Raw genomic sequence first — 16,237 nt, forward strand, 5'->3', positions numbered from 1 at the left:
TGCTTAAGTCTGTCCGAATCATGTTAGCAATTGCCGCATTTTATGAAATCTGGCAAATGGATGTCAAAACTGCATTCCTTAATGGATTTATTAAAGAAGAATTTATATGATGCAACCAGAAGGTTTTGTCGATCCTAAAGGTGCTAACGAAGTGTGCAAGTTCCAGCGATCCATCTATGGACTGGTGCAAGCATCTCGGAGTTGGAATATACGCTTTGATTAGTTGATCAAAGCATATAGTTTTATATAGACTTTTGGAGAAGCATGTATTTACAAGAAAGTGAGTAGGAGCACTACAGCCTTTCTAATAAGTATATGTGAATGAACTATTGTTGATCGGAAATGATGTAGAATTTTCTAGAAGGCATAAAGGAGTGTTTGAAAGGAGATTTTTCAAAGAAAGACCTCGGTGAAGCTGCTTACATATTGAGGATCAAGATCTATAGAGATAGATCAAGACGCTTGATAAGATTTTTCAATGAGTACATACCATGACAAGATTTTGAAGTAGTTCAAAATGGAACAGTCAAAGAAGGAGTTCTTGCCTGTATTGCAAGGTGTAAAGTTGAGTAAGACTCAAAACCCGACCACGACAGAAAATAGAAAGAGAATGAAAGTCATTCCCTATGCCTCAGCCATAGGTTCTATAAAGTATGCTATGCTGTGTACCAGACCTATTGTGTACCTTGCCATGAGTTTAGCAAGGGGGTACGATGGTGATCCAAGAGTGGATCATTGGACAGCGGTCAAAGTTATCCTTAGTTACCTAAGAGGACTAAGGAAATATTTCTCAGTTATGGAGGTGATAAAGAGTTCGTCGTAAAGAGTTACGAGGATGCAAGCTTTTACACCGATCCGGATGACTCTGAGTATCAATCTGGATACATATTGAAAGTGGGAGCAATTAGCTAGAGTAGCTCCATGCAGAGCATTGTAGACATAGAAAATTTACAAAATACATACGGCTCTAAATATGGCAGACCCGTTGACTAAACTTCTCTCACAAGCAAAACATGATCACACCTTAGTACTCTTTGGGTGTTAATCACATAGCGATGTGAACTAGATTATTGACTCTAGTAAACCCTTTGGGTGTTAGAGACATAGCGATGTGAACTAATCACATAAAGATGTGAACTATTGGTGTTAAATCACATGACGATGTGAACTAGATTATTGACTCTAGTGCAAGTGGGAGACTGAAGGAAATATGCCCTGGAGGCAATAATAAAGTTGTTATTTATAGTTCCTTATATCATGATAAATGTTTATTATTCTTTCTAGAATTGTATTAACTGGAAACTTGATACATGTGCGAATACATAGACAAAAAACAGTGTCCCTAGTAAGCCTCTACTAGTCTAGCTCGTTAATCAAAGATGGTTAAGTTTCCTAACCATAGACATGTGTTGTCATTTGATGAACGGGATCACATCATTAGGAGAATGATGTGATGGTCAAGACCCATCCGTTAGCTTAGCATAATGATCGTTAAGTTTTATTGCTATTGCTTTCTTCATGACTTATACATATTCCTTTGACTATGAGGGTGTGCAATTCCCGAATACCGGAGGATACTTTGTGTGATATCAAACATCACAACGTAACTGGGTGATTATAAAGATGCTCTACAGGTATCTCTGAAGGTGTTTGTTGGGTTGGCATAGATCAAGATTAGGACTTGTCACTTTGAGTATCGTAGAGGTATCTCTGGGCCCTCTCGGTAATGCACATCACTATAAGCCTTGCAAGCAATGTGACTAATGAGTTAGTTACGGCATGATGCATTACGGAACGAGTAAAGAGACTTGCCGGTAACGAGGTTGAACTAGGTATGATGATACCCACGATCGAATCTCGGGCAAGTAACATACCGATGACAAAGGGAATGACGTATGTTGTTATGCGGTTTGACCGATAAAGATCTTCGTAGAATATGTAGGAACCAATATGAGCATCCAGGTTCCGCTATTATTTATTGATCGGAGATGTGTCTCGGTCATGTCTACATAGTTCTCGAACCCGTAGGGTCCGCACGCTTAACGTTCGATGACGATTTGTATTATGAGTTGTGTTTTTTGGTGACCGAAGTTTGTTCGGAGTCCCGGGTGAGATCACGCACATGACGAGGAGGCTTGAAATGGTCGAGAGGTAAATATTGATATATTGGAAGGTCGTATTCGGACATCGGAAGGGTTCCGGAGTGTATCGGGTACATATCGGAGTACCGGAGGGGTTACCGGAACCTCCCGGTGGAAGATATGTGCCATATGAGGGAGGCTAACCAGCCCACAAGGGGCTGGTGCACCCCCCACAAGGGAGGAGTCCTAGTAGGACTCCCCCCTTGGCGCGCCCCCTCTAGGCCGGCCGCCTCCTGCCCCCTCCTTTATATACGGGGGCGGGGGCACACCAAAGGCACAACATCAATTGTTCTCTTAGCCATGTGCGGTGCCCCCCTCCACAGTTTACTTCTTCGGTCATAGCGTCGTAGTGCTTAATTAGGCGAAGCCCTGCGCGGATGACATCATCAACATCGTCACCACGCCATCGTGCTGACGGAACTCTCCCTCGACCCTCTGCTGGATCCAGAGTTCGAGGGACATCATCGAGCTGAACGTGTGCTGAACTCGGAGGTGCCGTGCGTTCGGTACTAAATCGGTTGGATCATGAAGAGGTTCGACTACATCAATCGTGTTAACCTAACGCTTCCGCTTTCGGTCTATGAGGGTACGTGGACACACTCTCCCCCTCTCGTTGCTAGCATCTCCTAGATAGATCTTGCGTGAGCATATGAATTTTTTTTTGAAATTGCAAGCTACGTTCCCCAATAGTTACTTCACCGTCGCCGCCGCCATAGCCAATTGTAGCAACAACGAGTGCCGGTTCCAGCTTGGAGGCGATGCAGTTGCAACACCGGCCAGTTTGTGGTCACCACTGGGAGCTCCGGCGGTTCCCCCGCGGTTGCAACATCGCCAGTGACGTCCCACGAGGTCGCAGCTCGCCATGGCCGGTTGTAGCTTCCACAGATGAGGGACGCAACATGGGCCGACGCTGGTTGCATTTTTTCCACTGTTAGTAACGACGAAGGTCGCCATGGGTTGCAGCTCTGTCATTGCTCGTTAATGGAGGATTACTGCAGCTGTGCAGGGAGCAGGTATGTGACCAGTTACGAGCGAGGGATTGAGGATAAGAAGTCCAGCGAAAAAGATAGAGTGGTGGTGGTGGGCCAGCAAAGGGCGCATGTCGGACGTGATGTTGGACTAGGGGTAAAAAGCATGTCGCGCGTGGAGAGCGGGCGTGACCGGCCAAAAGTTTCGCCGGCTCACCATTCGCAAATGTTCACCCACACCCTATTGCCTGATTAAGGTCGGGTCCAGAGGTTGTCCTGGCTCCTAAAGCTGAAGGCATCGCCTGATTGATCGAAATCCTCTTTGCTCTCTATCATGCATTCATGTTAGTACATATTATAGATACATGAAAGTATGATTTAGTTATATGAACTTTTTAGGGCCCATTTGCATTTCTCTTCGAGGCTCTGAGTTCCTGGATATGGCTCTGGCTCTGCCGGAGTGTTTTTTCAAAACATTGTTTTAACTCGGGATAGGGACTAGAAATTCCCCGAAGCTGCTTCTTATAACAAAAGTGACCGTATACCACAAAGATGGCTCTGAAAGAACTGAAATTACAGACACATCCTATCTTTTTGCAAACAGGACCCTAAAATAACAATAAAACGCATTCCGGTCCTACTGCTCCAGACGCCTCGCTGGAGCTGCGGCTGCCACCATCTCTGACACGTTCCTCACCATCGTTGGTCAAATGATAGAAGACCTCGCTCTGGAGGTTGAACAAATGCACAACGGGACTAATACGCTGGTTGATCTGTTGTCCCAGTGGTGGAGGTCAAGGTACGTAGTGATGAGGATCGACCGATGAGATCCGTCGCCGCTTGCACGTTCCCCGAAGCGGTGGATTCGAAGCAACGGCACAACCCTCTGCCGCCCATCTACCTTCCGCCACCACGGCGACCGAAAGAGAGGGGAAAGAGATCCTATAGCACCGAATCCATGGCTCCAACGAACCTATTGAGGGGGTGGGGATGAGAAACTTTCGCCGAATCCTCCACTTCTAGCTGATGTCCTCCATGAAAATCGTCTAGGAGGGAAAGAAGATGTACGCTTGACGCTTCTCGCGAGCGCCGGAGCAAAGTTTCTCCACGACATAGCGCCAGCCCATGGCATATAGCCAGTCACCTTCGACGCAAAACTAAACCTAGATACTATACTACATCTACTATAGACAGGAACAGCCCACCCTCCTCTCCCATCCCCACTTCGGCCGGCGAGGCCACCGGAGGAAGAGGGGAGAGAAGATGGGGAGACTACAGCGAGTCTCAAGAGCGGTGTAACTAGAAAGGAAGAGAGAAAATGAGAGCTAAACAGTTTTGTTTCTTTCAAAACATGCCTTTTGCTATCAATACGATAGTCAATTTGCCCTTCTTTTTTGAATTGTGCATTCAACTAGTCAACTTATTGGCTTGAGTTTGCATGTATTAGGATTACGTATATATGAAACCATAAAAAATGATTTAATCGCAGTTGGTCATACATGTACCATCACATGTGCATGTTGGCATACAACTAATTTTCGTTTATGTGTAGTAATTCCATCATGAAAGAAAATGAAAAAACGAGCTAGTCATATAACTCACGTGAACATGTTTTAGGGAACAATACAGGCAACAGACAAGATCAAAAAGAAATAATTAATCGAATGGTGCCAGCAAATTTCTTACTACTAGTTTTCCATTAATTAATGATATGACAAAGTTGCACTGTAGAATCCTTTGTCAAGTACAATGGATAACATTTAAAGAAGGAAACACATCCACTAAGAAAATTTCAAAACTCAGTGGCAGCCCATGGAGATCAAGCAAGAAACAAACTGGCACTCTAAAAACTGGTAAGGCTCCGAGAACAACATGTTTACTCAAACATAACAAACTAAAGAAAATTGCAGGTCTATCGATCTCCATTTCCGTATATGTAGACGACACAGTATGTAGAGGAGCGAACCCTTTGACATACTAGAAGGTGGGTTTAATGACGATGAGAAAAACATCCGTGCCTTGATAAATATTGCACATAGTTCTTTGTAGTAGGAAGGTTGTGGTAGTTATAGGCGTCGGGGTAGCTACCATGGTGGGGATCTCGATCCAAGGTCATGCAAGCATCAAGAGCATCATACGGTGATGGATCAACCATCAAAGGAGGACACAGAGCCATGGTGAGAGGACCAACCATCTATACATCATTGGGCACTTGCACCACATGAAAGATGTCTTCCTGTAAAAAATGAGTTTGTGTCGTCAAAGGAGTTTGCCACAACATAGTCATAGGATCAACCATTGACATCACCTCGGTCTTTGGCAGCACTGGAGTGATGTTCACCTATGCAATACGAGGTGGCAGCATAGCCAGTGTCAAGGCTTTGCTGTTGTGATAGATGCAATGCATGTGCGGAGCCTGAACGGAGTTTCTCGAGGCGTGTGTTGACATCCATGAGGTACTTCTTCACCCTCCATTTGAGGACGAGGGACATGTGATCAGGCATGTCATCAAGGCCCCGATGGTCGCTGACGAAGAGGTCACTGAGCACATCCTTGATCCCCAGGTCACAGTTCTGCCACTGGACTTCCAAAAACGTTTCCTTCCCCTTGTTGAATATCTCTTGGATGAAGCTTGTGTCTTCCTTCTTATTCTTGGAATTTTTTGATTCGAGCCTCTCGTCATACCACTGCAGGATCTCTTTAGCTTCCTTCAACGATGGCCAGAGCACTTCCATCTGGGCCTCGCCAGGAAGGTACCACAAGAGACAAGTTTGGATGTCACAAAGAATCGCAAGCTCTTGAGCCTTGTTTGCAAGCATGAGTAGACCCTTCCTCATTGTTGCCTTGCGCTTCGCTGCGTCGGCGATCCATTGGATCTTAGCCTTCCCCCGATGAGCCATCTCTTCTATTTGGTTGGTGCGAGGTGAAGGAGGGGAAAGGGTCCATTTTATAGCAAGATTTCTTAAATTGGATGGCCATAACCAGTGTGCAAATACGTATGGAAACACAAAAGTGTTTTTGTTTTCGGAGGTCAATCTGTACATATCCCATTTTACAGGCAGAATTCTCCATATGGCCATAATTGAATGATACTAAAATACTCCTATGTAAGGGAATGCAAAATATTTTTATTGCCGTAGATCAGTATACACACCCTCTAAGGCAGAGCAGTCATGGAGAGAACACGAATACTAGTCCTAGAATAGGAATTTGGCATAAATGATAGTTGTATGGCTAGACTAGGGCCTTGGCCTTCGAGGTAGATGTCAGAAACTTTGTGGTCTTCAACCGTTTTGTCCTCTCAAATTCATTTTGGTCATTTTTTCCTTTGTTAACATACGAGTAGGATGACATACTATCGAGGTGTTCAAATTGTGGTGTAGGGAAAATACATCTTGTTTACCATTCTGTACCTATTCTGGCGATTCACCTAGCTAGGGAAACTGGATTGTTCCATGTGATGTGACTTTGTTTTGTTTTTGTTTGAACTGACTAATGATCATGAAATATGTTTCCTTCCAATAAAGAAGGATATATATTGTACCACTCAATGAGTATGCATGGAGACCCACTAGCATCATCTTTAACTAATATTTAGCTTGATTTCTTGATCCAACATTGTTCTCTCCTTCTCCTATACTTCAGCTCACAACTCAGTCACCACCACTGCAATAGTTAGAAGAATCAAATGACATTGCTTGACTGACTACTAACATTGCTCCACTCATGCATTACGATTCCCATTTTTTTAACTCGCAACTTATGCATTACTATTCACGTACTAAGGTTTGTTTCCACGCTAGTTGTTTCCGTTGTGGCTTGCAATGTTGGTGCTCTCATTTTAAAAAATTGGCCATTTAAAAATCATCATCATTTATGGATAAAGTATTTGTTCATTTTAAAAATGGTTTTTATCATATATGCCACTAGTTGTCCCACTGCTCAGTTTTGCCACTAGGAATTTCAACTGCTCAAAAATGCTATCGCTTCGTTAAGCGCAAGCTAAAAAATACCACTAGCCACCATTATTGTCAACTCAAAGTACGTTTACCATGTTATATGACCAAAATACCCATGGAACAACATGTCAGCTCTCACTCTATCTCACTATGATAAAGTGTGGGTCCCACTCGATCCCCAACAACGTCCTTATTTTCCTCCGAAAGTAGCCACTTGCTTACACTTGACAAGTGGGGCCACACTTATGATTGTGACATAGAGAGAGCTGATATGTGGGTCTAGGGCTAGTTTGGTCATATAACATGGCCAACAGGTTTGACCAAACAGTAACGATGTCTAATGGGTTTTTGAGCAAACATTGAACATAACGATGGCATTTTTTAGGTGTCTAATTGCATATTTGAGGAAGCATCTCACGGAGTGATGACATTTTTGAACATTTGTAACTTCTAATAGCAAAACTGAGTAATGGGATACAACTAGTGGCATAAATGATAAAAACCCTATAAAAATCACATGTATTTAAAAAAGTGTCCATGTGTATTAAAAAGATTGTTCAACATGTATGAAAAAATGTTCACCGTATATAAGAAAATATTTACCGTGTATTCAGCAAAAGGTTTAACACATATTTTAAAAATATTCATCGTGTGCTTAAAAATTGTTCACCAGATATGAAAAATGTTCAATGTGAATTTAACAAATGTTCAACATGTATAGGAAAATGTTCAATGTGTATTTAAAATTATTTTACATGTATATAAGAAATGTTCAACCTGTATAAAAAAATGCTGAATGTCTACTAAAATTAAATCGACATGTATTGAAAAGTGTTGGAAAAATGAAAAAATAAAGAGAATTAAAGTAGAAAATGATAAACTGAAGAAAAACTGATTAAACCGGTAGAGAAAAACATGTAAATAGAATGAAGTGAAAAAACCAAACGGAATCTTCAGAAAGCCACACAGAAGGTTGCAAGACCGTCCATGTTTTTGTAGGGTAAAACCACCAATGTAAGATCCCCAAAACCGCTATTGGGCGAGCCCACTTTAGACAAAAATGTGCTATCTGCATGGCAAAATAAGCCAGACATAGCATTGGGCTGTTTGTCGCCTTTAACCATGGCCTTTACTCTTGGTTTATTTTTTATTTTTAGTATGGAATGGGTTAAAGAACGTGAGTAGCCTCACTGCCAAATATCCGCTGGGTCTCCTGGAACTTGGTGGGCTGACAAATTCCTGGAACTTTATACATCTCAAGTGGGAGCGGTTGTGCGGAAGCGGCAAACAGTCGGGGTTCCGCACAGGCGTTATCGACCAAGCGCTAGGGGTGGGCCGGCCTGTTAACGTTCCAACCATACCGGTTTTGGGAACATTCCATCAATGTTCCTAGCCGGTTATTTCCGGTCTTGGGAACCTTCTAGAAGGTTCCTAAACCGGTTTTCTATTTTTCTATTTCTTTTTCGTTTTCATTTTTTATTAATCTTCTCTTTTTCGTCTTTTCTCTAGCTTATTTCTGTTTCTTTTTTTATGTCCTTTTTTATTTTCTTTCTTCTTGCTCTTTTCTTTTTGATCTTTTTTCTATTTCCAATGAATGTTTCAGAGATTTTTTAAAAAAGCGAAATTTTAAGATTTTGTTCATTTTTAGAAAAAGTTAATTATTTCAATGATTTGTTCATAAATCTCATAAAAGTTTAGAATTTTAATAATTGTTCGCTTATTTTAAAAATGTTCTAACTTTCAAAAAGTGTTTGTCTTTTTCAATTTTATTCACAAACTAAAAAAGTTTGCTTTAAGAAATATGTTCCTATTTTTATTTTTTTTCAAAAATTCAAAATATATTCATGTTTAAAAATTTGTTCACAAATTCAAAAACTGTTCAAGTTTTAAAATATTGCTCATGAAGAAGAAATTGCTTAGCAACTTTCAAAAATGTTCAGATTTTCAGAAATTTGAAAAATGTTCCGTTTTTAAAATTTGCTCACAAATTCAGAAAGCTTACACATTTTCAATTTTGTTCACATATTCACAAAAATCTGGGAATTTTAGAAAATGTTCATGATTTGTTTACTAATTTAATAAATGGTCATTTTTCCAAAATTGTTGACAAATTAAGTTATGTTTGGGAGTTTCTGAAAATGTCGGTCTCCAAAATTTATTCAGATATTGTTCACAAATTCAGCAAACGTTCAGTTTTTGCAAATAATTTTCATAACTTCAAAAGAATTTCGTTTATTCAGAAAATCAAAAACTTTATAACATGTTCGGGATTTCACAAATTATTGGGGTTTTCAAAAAATAATCGTGTTACGAATTTAACCTTTTTTTCAAAACATTTGTGTTCCAAATTTGTTCATGTATTTTAAAAAATGTTCACAATTTTGAAGAAGTCTTCGCGTTTAGGAAATAATGTTTGGGACTTTTATAATTGTTCATGGTTTCTTTATGTTTTTCGAAAAATGTCTGAAAATTATAAATTCTGGTCAAAATTTTGAAAATAGGAATCTCAACATTGACTCATAATTTCCAAGAAATAAATAAAAACAATAAATGTTTGAAACGGCCTCTACTCTCTGCTGTTAGAGGTTGGTGCTAGCCGTTGATCATGTGCCGGTGTTAGCTCAAGTGGCTAGCTGCATGCGGTTACAGGCGTGAGATCGCTCGTTCGAGTTTGTGCTTCTTATTTCTTCGGGGGTTTGCGGCACGCTGTTCTGCGTTCAACTTGATTTGGTTGTAGTGGGGTCGGCCCAGTTATGGATCACAGGTCTGTATTGTTCCCCTCTATTTTATGCATTCGTTTTTTTTCCTTTTGCACATTTTTCGAAAAACATTCTAGTCACATATATTCCAAAAGTTAAATTTACTTGAAAAATTCAAACCCACAATCTTGAAAATTGTTAGCATAGTGTAAAACAATTGTTAGCATAATTTTTAGAAAATCTTGTGGTATTTTTAAAAATATTAACGCATGTCATAAAAATGTATGTGGCATTTCCGAACTATATTTATACAAGTTTTCAAAAGTTTCGTGTTATTCTTGAAAATGTTTTGTACCATTCAAAAATATACATGTAAAAAAATGTCCCCAAATTTAAAAATGTTTGTTATCATTAAAAAATCAATGTGTATGAGAATTTTTAGCATACATTTAGAAAAATGTTCAAGGACGTGTAATCAAAAAAATATGTATTTTCAAAATGGTAAAAGTGTACAAAACATGTTTTAAACATATACAAAAAATGTACAAATTGTATAAAAACTTCAAAATGTATGTTTAAAAAATCATTTATTTGAAAAAAATTAAAAGTGTGCAAAAGTCTTTCAAATGAATACTTAAATTTACAATGTGTATGGAAAATGTACACTTCAAATGAATACTTCTACGAGGGGCCCGTACCGGGATCTAGCTAGCTCCGTCGAAGATAACGCTTCTTTGACTCCTAGATTGTCTGTCTCCAAGACAATCCTCCGAGCGCCCACCTCAATCTCCAGCTAGACACCACGCCGACAGGCCAACAGCTCCGCATGTTCTGGATCCGTCGCAGATGGAAAAAATATGGCATGAACCTCCCACGAACACGCCATGATGATCGTGTACAACCGCTCCACTGCTTCCTGAGCTGTCCACCTTCGATGTCGCTCCATTGACATTAATTTTCAGCCATCCTTGGTCCGTAGGGCGCCACTCCTCCGTTGGTGTTCCTCCTTGTGTGGTAACCGGTGGAGCATGGACATTATCCCATTCATCCAGCAGTGCCCAGACATTGAACTGGCCAGACCGTTCAATGACTTGGTTCTTCGGGGTCGGGGAACTTTGGACCCTGAAACAGGGAAGTGCCGTTGGTCGGACGATCAACTTGCAATACCCGTCAAGAAGCTTCAGAAGTATATCACCGCAATGCAGGAAGGGACGTTCATTCCCGACAGAGAGGAGGACGAGCTGACTGAGGCCCTCGGGAATCCTGAGCACCCTGGACGAATACGAGGCACACCGGGCTCCGTTCGGTGGGTGGTTGGGTTTCCCGGTGCAGGCGGTTACAGAAGCCGGGAGAGAAGGAGGAAAGCGAAGCTGAGCGATGTGAAGAAGCTCAATGCAAGACTACAAAAACTAGAGGAACTTGAGAGCCAGCGAACTGCCGGCCAACCATCTCAGCGGCACGAAGCTACCCCATAAGCTACCCCGCCATCTCAGCGGAGAAGCAGCGTGGCTTCCACGGTGCTCGTTCAGCCTGACTTCACAGCTCCTAGCTATCCCGTGGATACTATCACGGAGGCTCAACATTGCCAGCTTATAACGAAATGGCAGAACCACACTTTGAAGGCTGTTGTCGGCTCTGTTGCACCTCCTCAACCCGACGGAACTTTTCACTACCGTCTGATTCCACATGGCTTTGATGTTGTGACGGTGGATGAAGTAATGGAGGGATTTGAGGAGCTCGAGTTTGACCACCCTACAGGTGAAGGGGAGAATCAGTTGGTTCATGCTCTAAGGAGTACATGTCTATGGCGGAAGGAGTACATCAAGCTTCCAAACTGGACGCCTCCGCCTCCTCCTCCTCCTCTGGCGAGTCAGGGCACTCCGCTTGTTGGGGAACGCAGTAATTTCAAAAAAATTCTACGCACACGCAAGATCATGGTGATGCATAGCAACGAGAGGGGAGAGTGTTGTCCACGTACCCTCGTAGACCGAAAGCGGAAGCGTTAGCACAACGCGGTTGATGTAGTCGTACGTCTTCACGATCCGACCGATCAAGTACCGAACGCACGGCACCTCCGAGTTCAGCACACGTTCAGCCCGATGACGTCCCTCGAACTCCGATCCAGCCGAGTGTTGAGGGAGAGTTTCGTGAGCACGACAGCGTGGTGACGATGATGATGTTCTACCGACGCAGGGCTTCGCCTAAGCACCGCTACAATATTATCGAGCTGGATTATGGTGAAGGGGGGCACCACACACGGCTAAGAGATCAAGAGATCAATTGTTGTCTATGGGGTCCCCCCTGCCTCCGTATATGAAGGAGCAAGGGAGAGGCGGCCGGCCAAGGAGGAGGGCGCGCCAAGGGGGGAGTCCTACTCCCACCGGGAGTAGGACTCCTCCTTTCCTTGTTGGAGTAGGAGAAGGAAGGAAGGGGGCGCCCCCCCTCCCTAGTCCAATTCGGACCAGTCCATGGGGAGGGGTGCGGCCACCCTTTGGGGCCTTTCTCTCCTTTCCCGTATGGCCCATTAAGGCCCAATACGAATTCCCGTAACTCTCCGGTACTCCGAAAAATACCCGAATCACTCGGAACCTTTCCGATGTCCGAATATAGTCGTCCAATATATCGATCTTTACGTCTCGACCATTTCGAGACTCCTCGTCATGTCCCTGATCTCATCCGGGACTCCGATCTCCTTCGGTACATCAAAACACATAAACTCATAATATAACCGTCATCTAACTTTAAGCGTGCGGACCCTACGGGTTTGAGAACTATGTAGACATGACCGAGACACGTCTCCGGTCAATAACCAATAGCGGAACCTAGATGCTCATATTGGCTCCCACATATTCTACAAAGATCTTTATCGGTCAAACCGCATAACAACATACGTTGTTCCCTTTGTCATCGGTATGTTACTTGCCCGAGATTCGATCGTCGGTATCTCAATACCTAGTTCAATCTCGTTACCGGCAAGTCTCTTTACTCGTTCCGCAATACATCATCCCGCAACTAGCTCATTAGTTGCAACGCTTGCAAGGCTTATAGTGATGTGCATTACCGAGTGGGCCCAGAGATACCTCTCCGACAATCGGAGTGACAAATCCTAATCTCGAAATACTCCAACCCAACAAGTACCTTCGGAGAAACCTGTAGAGCACCTTTATAATCACCCAGTTATGTTGTGACGTTTGGTAGCACACAAAGTGTTCCTCCGGTAAACGGGAGTTGCATAATCTCATAGTCATAGGAACATGTATAAGTCATGAAGAAAGCAATAGCAACATACTAAACGATCGAGTGCTAAGCTAACAGATTGGGTCAAGTCAATCACATCATTCTCCTAATGATGTGATCCCGTTAATCAAATGACAACTCATGTTTATGGCTAGGAAACATAACCATCTTTGATCAACGAGCTAGTCAAGTAGAGGCATACTAGTGACACTTTGTTTGTCTATGTATTCACACATGTATCATGTTTCCGGTTAATACAATTCTAGCATGAATAATAAACATTTATCATGATATAAGGAAATAAATAATAACTTTATTATTGCCTCTAGGGCATATTTCCTTCAGTCTCCCACTTGCACTAGAGTCAATAATCTAGATCACATCGCCATGTGATTTAACATCAATAGTTCACATCACCATGTGATTAACACCCATAGTTCACATCGTCATGTGACCAACACCCAAAGGGTTTACTAGAGTCAATAATCTAGTTCACATCGCTATGTGATTAACACCCAAAGAGTACTAAGGTGTGATCATGTTTTGCTTGTGAGATAATTTTAGTCAACAGGTCTGTCACATTCAGATCCGTAAGTATTTTGCAAATTTCTATGTCTACAATGCTCTGCACGGAGCTACTCTAGCTAATTGCTCCCACTTTCAATATGTATCCAGATTGAGACTTAGAGTCATCTGGATCAGTGTCGAAATTTGCATCGACGTAACCCTTTACGACGAACCCTTTTTGTCACCTCCATAATCGAGAAACATATCCTTATTCCACTAAGGATAATTTTGACCGCTGTCCAGTGATCTACTCCTAGATCACTATTGTACTCCCTTGCCAAAATCAGTGTAGGGTATACAATAGATCTGGTACACAGCATGGCATACTTTATAGAACCTATGGCCAAGGCATAGGGAATGACTTTCATTCTCTTTCTATCTTCTGTCGTGGTCGGGCTTTGAGTCTTACTCAATTTCACACCTTGTAACACAGACAAGAACTCTTTCTTTAACTGTTCCATTTTGAACTACTTCAAAATCTTGTCAAGGTATGTAGTCATTGAAAAACTTATCAAGCGTCTTGATCTATCTCTATAGATCTTGATGCTCAATATGTAAGCAGCTTCACCGAGGTCTTTCTTTAAAAAACTCCTTTCAAACACTCCTTTATGCTTTGCAGAATAATTCTACATTATTTCCGATCAACAATATGTCATTCACATATACTTATCAGAAATGCTGTAGTGCTCCCACTCACTTTCTTGTAAATACAGGCTTCACCGCAAGTCTGTATAAAACTATATCCTTTGATCAATTATCAAAGCGTATATTCCAACTCCGAGATGCTTGCACCAGTCCATAGATGGATCACTGGAGCTTGCATATTTTGTTAGCACCTTTAGGATTGACAAAACCTTCTGGTTGCATCATATACAACTCTTCTTTAATAAACCCATTAAGGAATGCAGTTTTGTTTATCCATTTGCCAGACTTCATAAAATGCAGCAATTGCTAACATGATTCGGACAGACTTAAGCATAGATACGAGTGAGAAACTCTCATCGTAGTCAACACCTTGAACTTGTCGAAAACCTTTTGCAACAAGTCGAGCTTTATAGCAGTAACATTACCGTCAGCGTCAGTCTTCTTCTTGAAGATCCATTTATTCTCAATAGCTTGCCGATCATCGGGCAATTCAACCAAAGTCCACACTTTGTTCTCATACATGGATCCCATCTCAGATTTCATGGCCTCAAGCCATTTTGCGGAATTTGGGCTCATCATCGCTTCCTCATAGTTCGTAGGTTCGTCATGGTCAAGTAACATGACCTCCAGAACAGGATTACCGTACCACTCTGGTGCGGATCTCACTCTGGTTGACCTACGAGGTTCGGTAGTAACTTGATCCTAAGCTTCATGATCATCATCATTAACTTCCTCACTAATTGGTGTAAGCATCACTGGAACTGATTTCAGTGATGAACTACTTTCCAATTCGGGAGAAGGTACAGTTACCTCATCAAGTTCTACTTTCCTCCCACTCACTTCTTTCGAGAGAAACTCCTTCTCTAGAAAGGATCCATTCTTAGCAACGAATATCTTGCCTCCGGATCTGTGATAGAAGGTGTACCCAACAGTCTCCTTTGGGTATCCTATGAAGACACATTTCTCCGATTTAGGTTCGAGCTTATTAGGTTGATGCTTTTTCACATAAGCATCACAACCCCAAACTTTAAGAAACGACAACTTTGGTTTCTTGCCAAACCACAGTTCATATTGTGTCGTCTCAACGGACTTAGACGGTGCCCTTTTTAACGTGGATGCAGCTGTCTTTAATGAATAACCCCAAAACGATAGTGGTAAATCAGTAAGAGACATCATAGATTGCACCATATCTAATAAAGTACGGTTACGATGTTCGGACACACCATTACACTGTGGTGTTCCAGGTGGCGTGAGCAGTGAAACTATTTCACATTGTTTTAACTGAAGACCAAACTCGTAACTCAAATACTCTTCTCCACGATCAGATCGTAAAAACTTTATTTTCTTGTTACGATGATTTTCCACTTCACTCTGAAATTATATGAACTTTTCAAATGTTTCAGACTTCTGTTTCATTAAGTAGATATACCCATATCTGCTCAAATCATCTGTGAAGGTCGGGAAGTACTTCAAGTGATGCAAGGTTAGCACAACGAAGAAGTGGGAAAAAATTCCCCAGCTCGGCGAACAGGCGAACCAATCGTGCCCCCCACTCAAGGTGTCTAGCGATATCGTCGCTAATCAGTCGGGGATGGTGCCTGGTACCAATCCTGCTGATTACCTGAGCGATGATGTAGTGTTTGAAATAATGGAGGTAGACGAATTCAGATACCAGTACGGGAAGCCTCTCATCAAACCTGATCATCCAACTCTAACAAAGATGATGCGAAGATTCCATGAATGGTGCATGAAAACCTGCAGCGAGTCTGGGAAGGATACTTTGACGCTGAGAATTAAAGAGGAGCACGACCTCGTTGGAATGGATCAGTTGTCTGTTGAATTTGACGAGTTATTCCAGTTATACAATCAAAAGGCACTCGACAAAACACTCGTGACCTGCTACTGTATGTAAGTACTAGTTCTGTAATTAAGTCTCTATACATAAAATGGTTATTATTATATTTCTTTGTTCATAATAATTGTCTATTGTTCATGCTATAATTGTGTTATCCGGAAATCGT

The 16,237-nt window shown here is 41.9% G+C and overlaps 1 protein-coding gene across 1 annotated transcript; it reads right to left on the reverse strand.

Moving 5' to 3' along the window:
- Window positions 1-5,400: 5,400 nt before the first annotated feature.
- Window positions 5,401-6,009, reverse strand: LOC109734159 (uncharacterized). The gene has a single exon (XM_020293376.1). The coding sequence runs from the start codon at window positions 6,007-6,009 to the stop codon at window positions 5,401-5,403; it is 609 nt and encodes a 202-aa protein (XP_020148965.1).
- Between the last annotated feature and the right edge of the window lie 10,228 nt (window positions 6,010-16,237).

The sequence above is a fragment of the Aegilops tauschii genome, chromosome 2 (genome assembly GCF_002575655.3).
Source record: "Aegilops tauschii subsp. strangulata cultivar AL8/78 chromosome 2, Aet v6.0, whole genome shotgun sequence".
Classification (NCBI taxonomy): Eukaryota; Viridiplantae; Streptophyta; class Magnoliopsida; order Poales; family Poaceae; genus Aegilops; species Aegilops tauschii.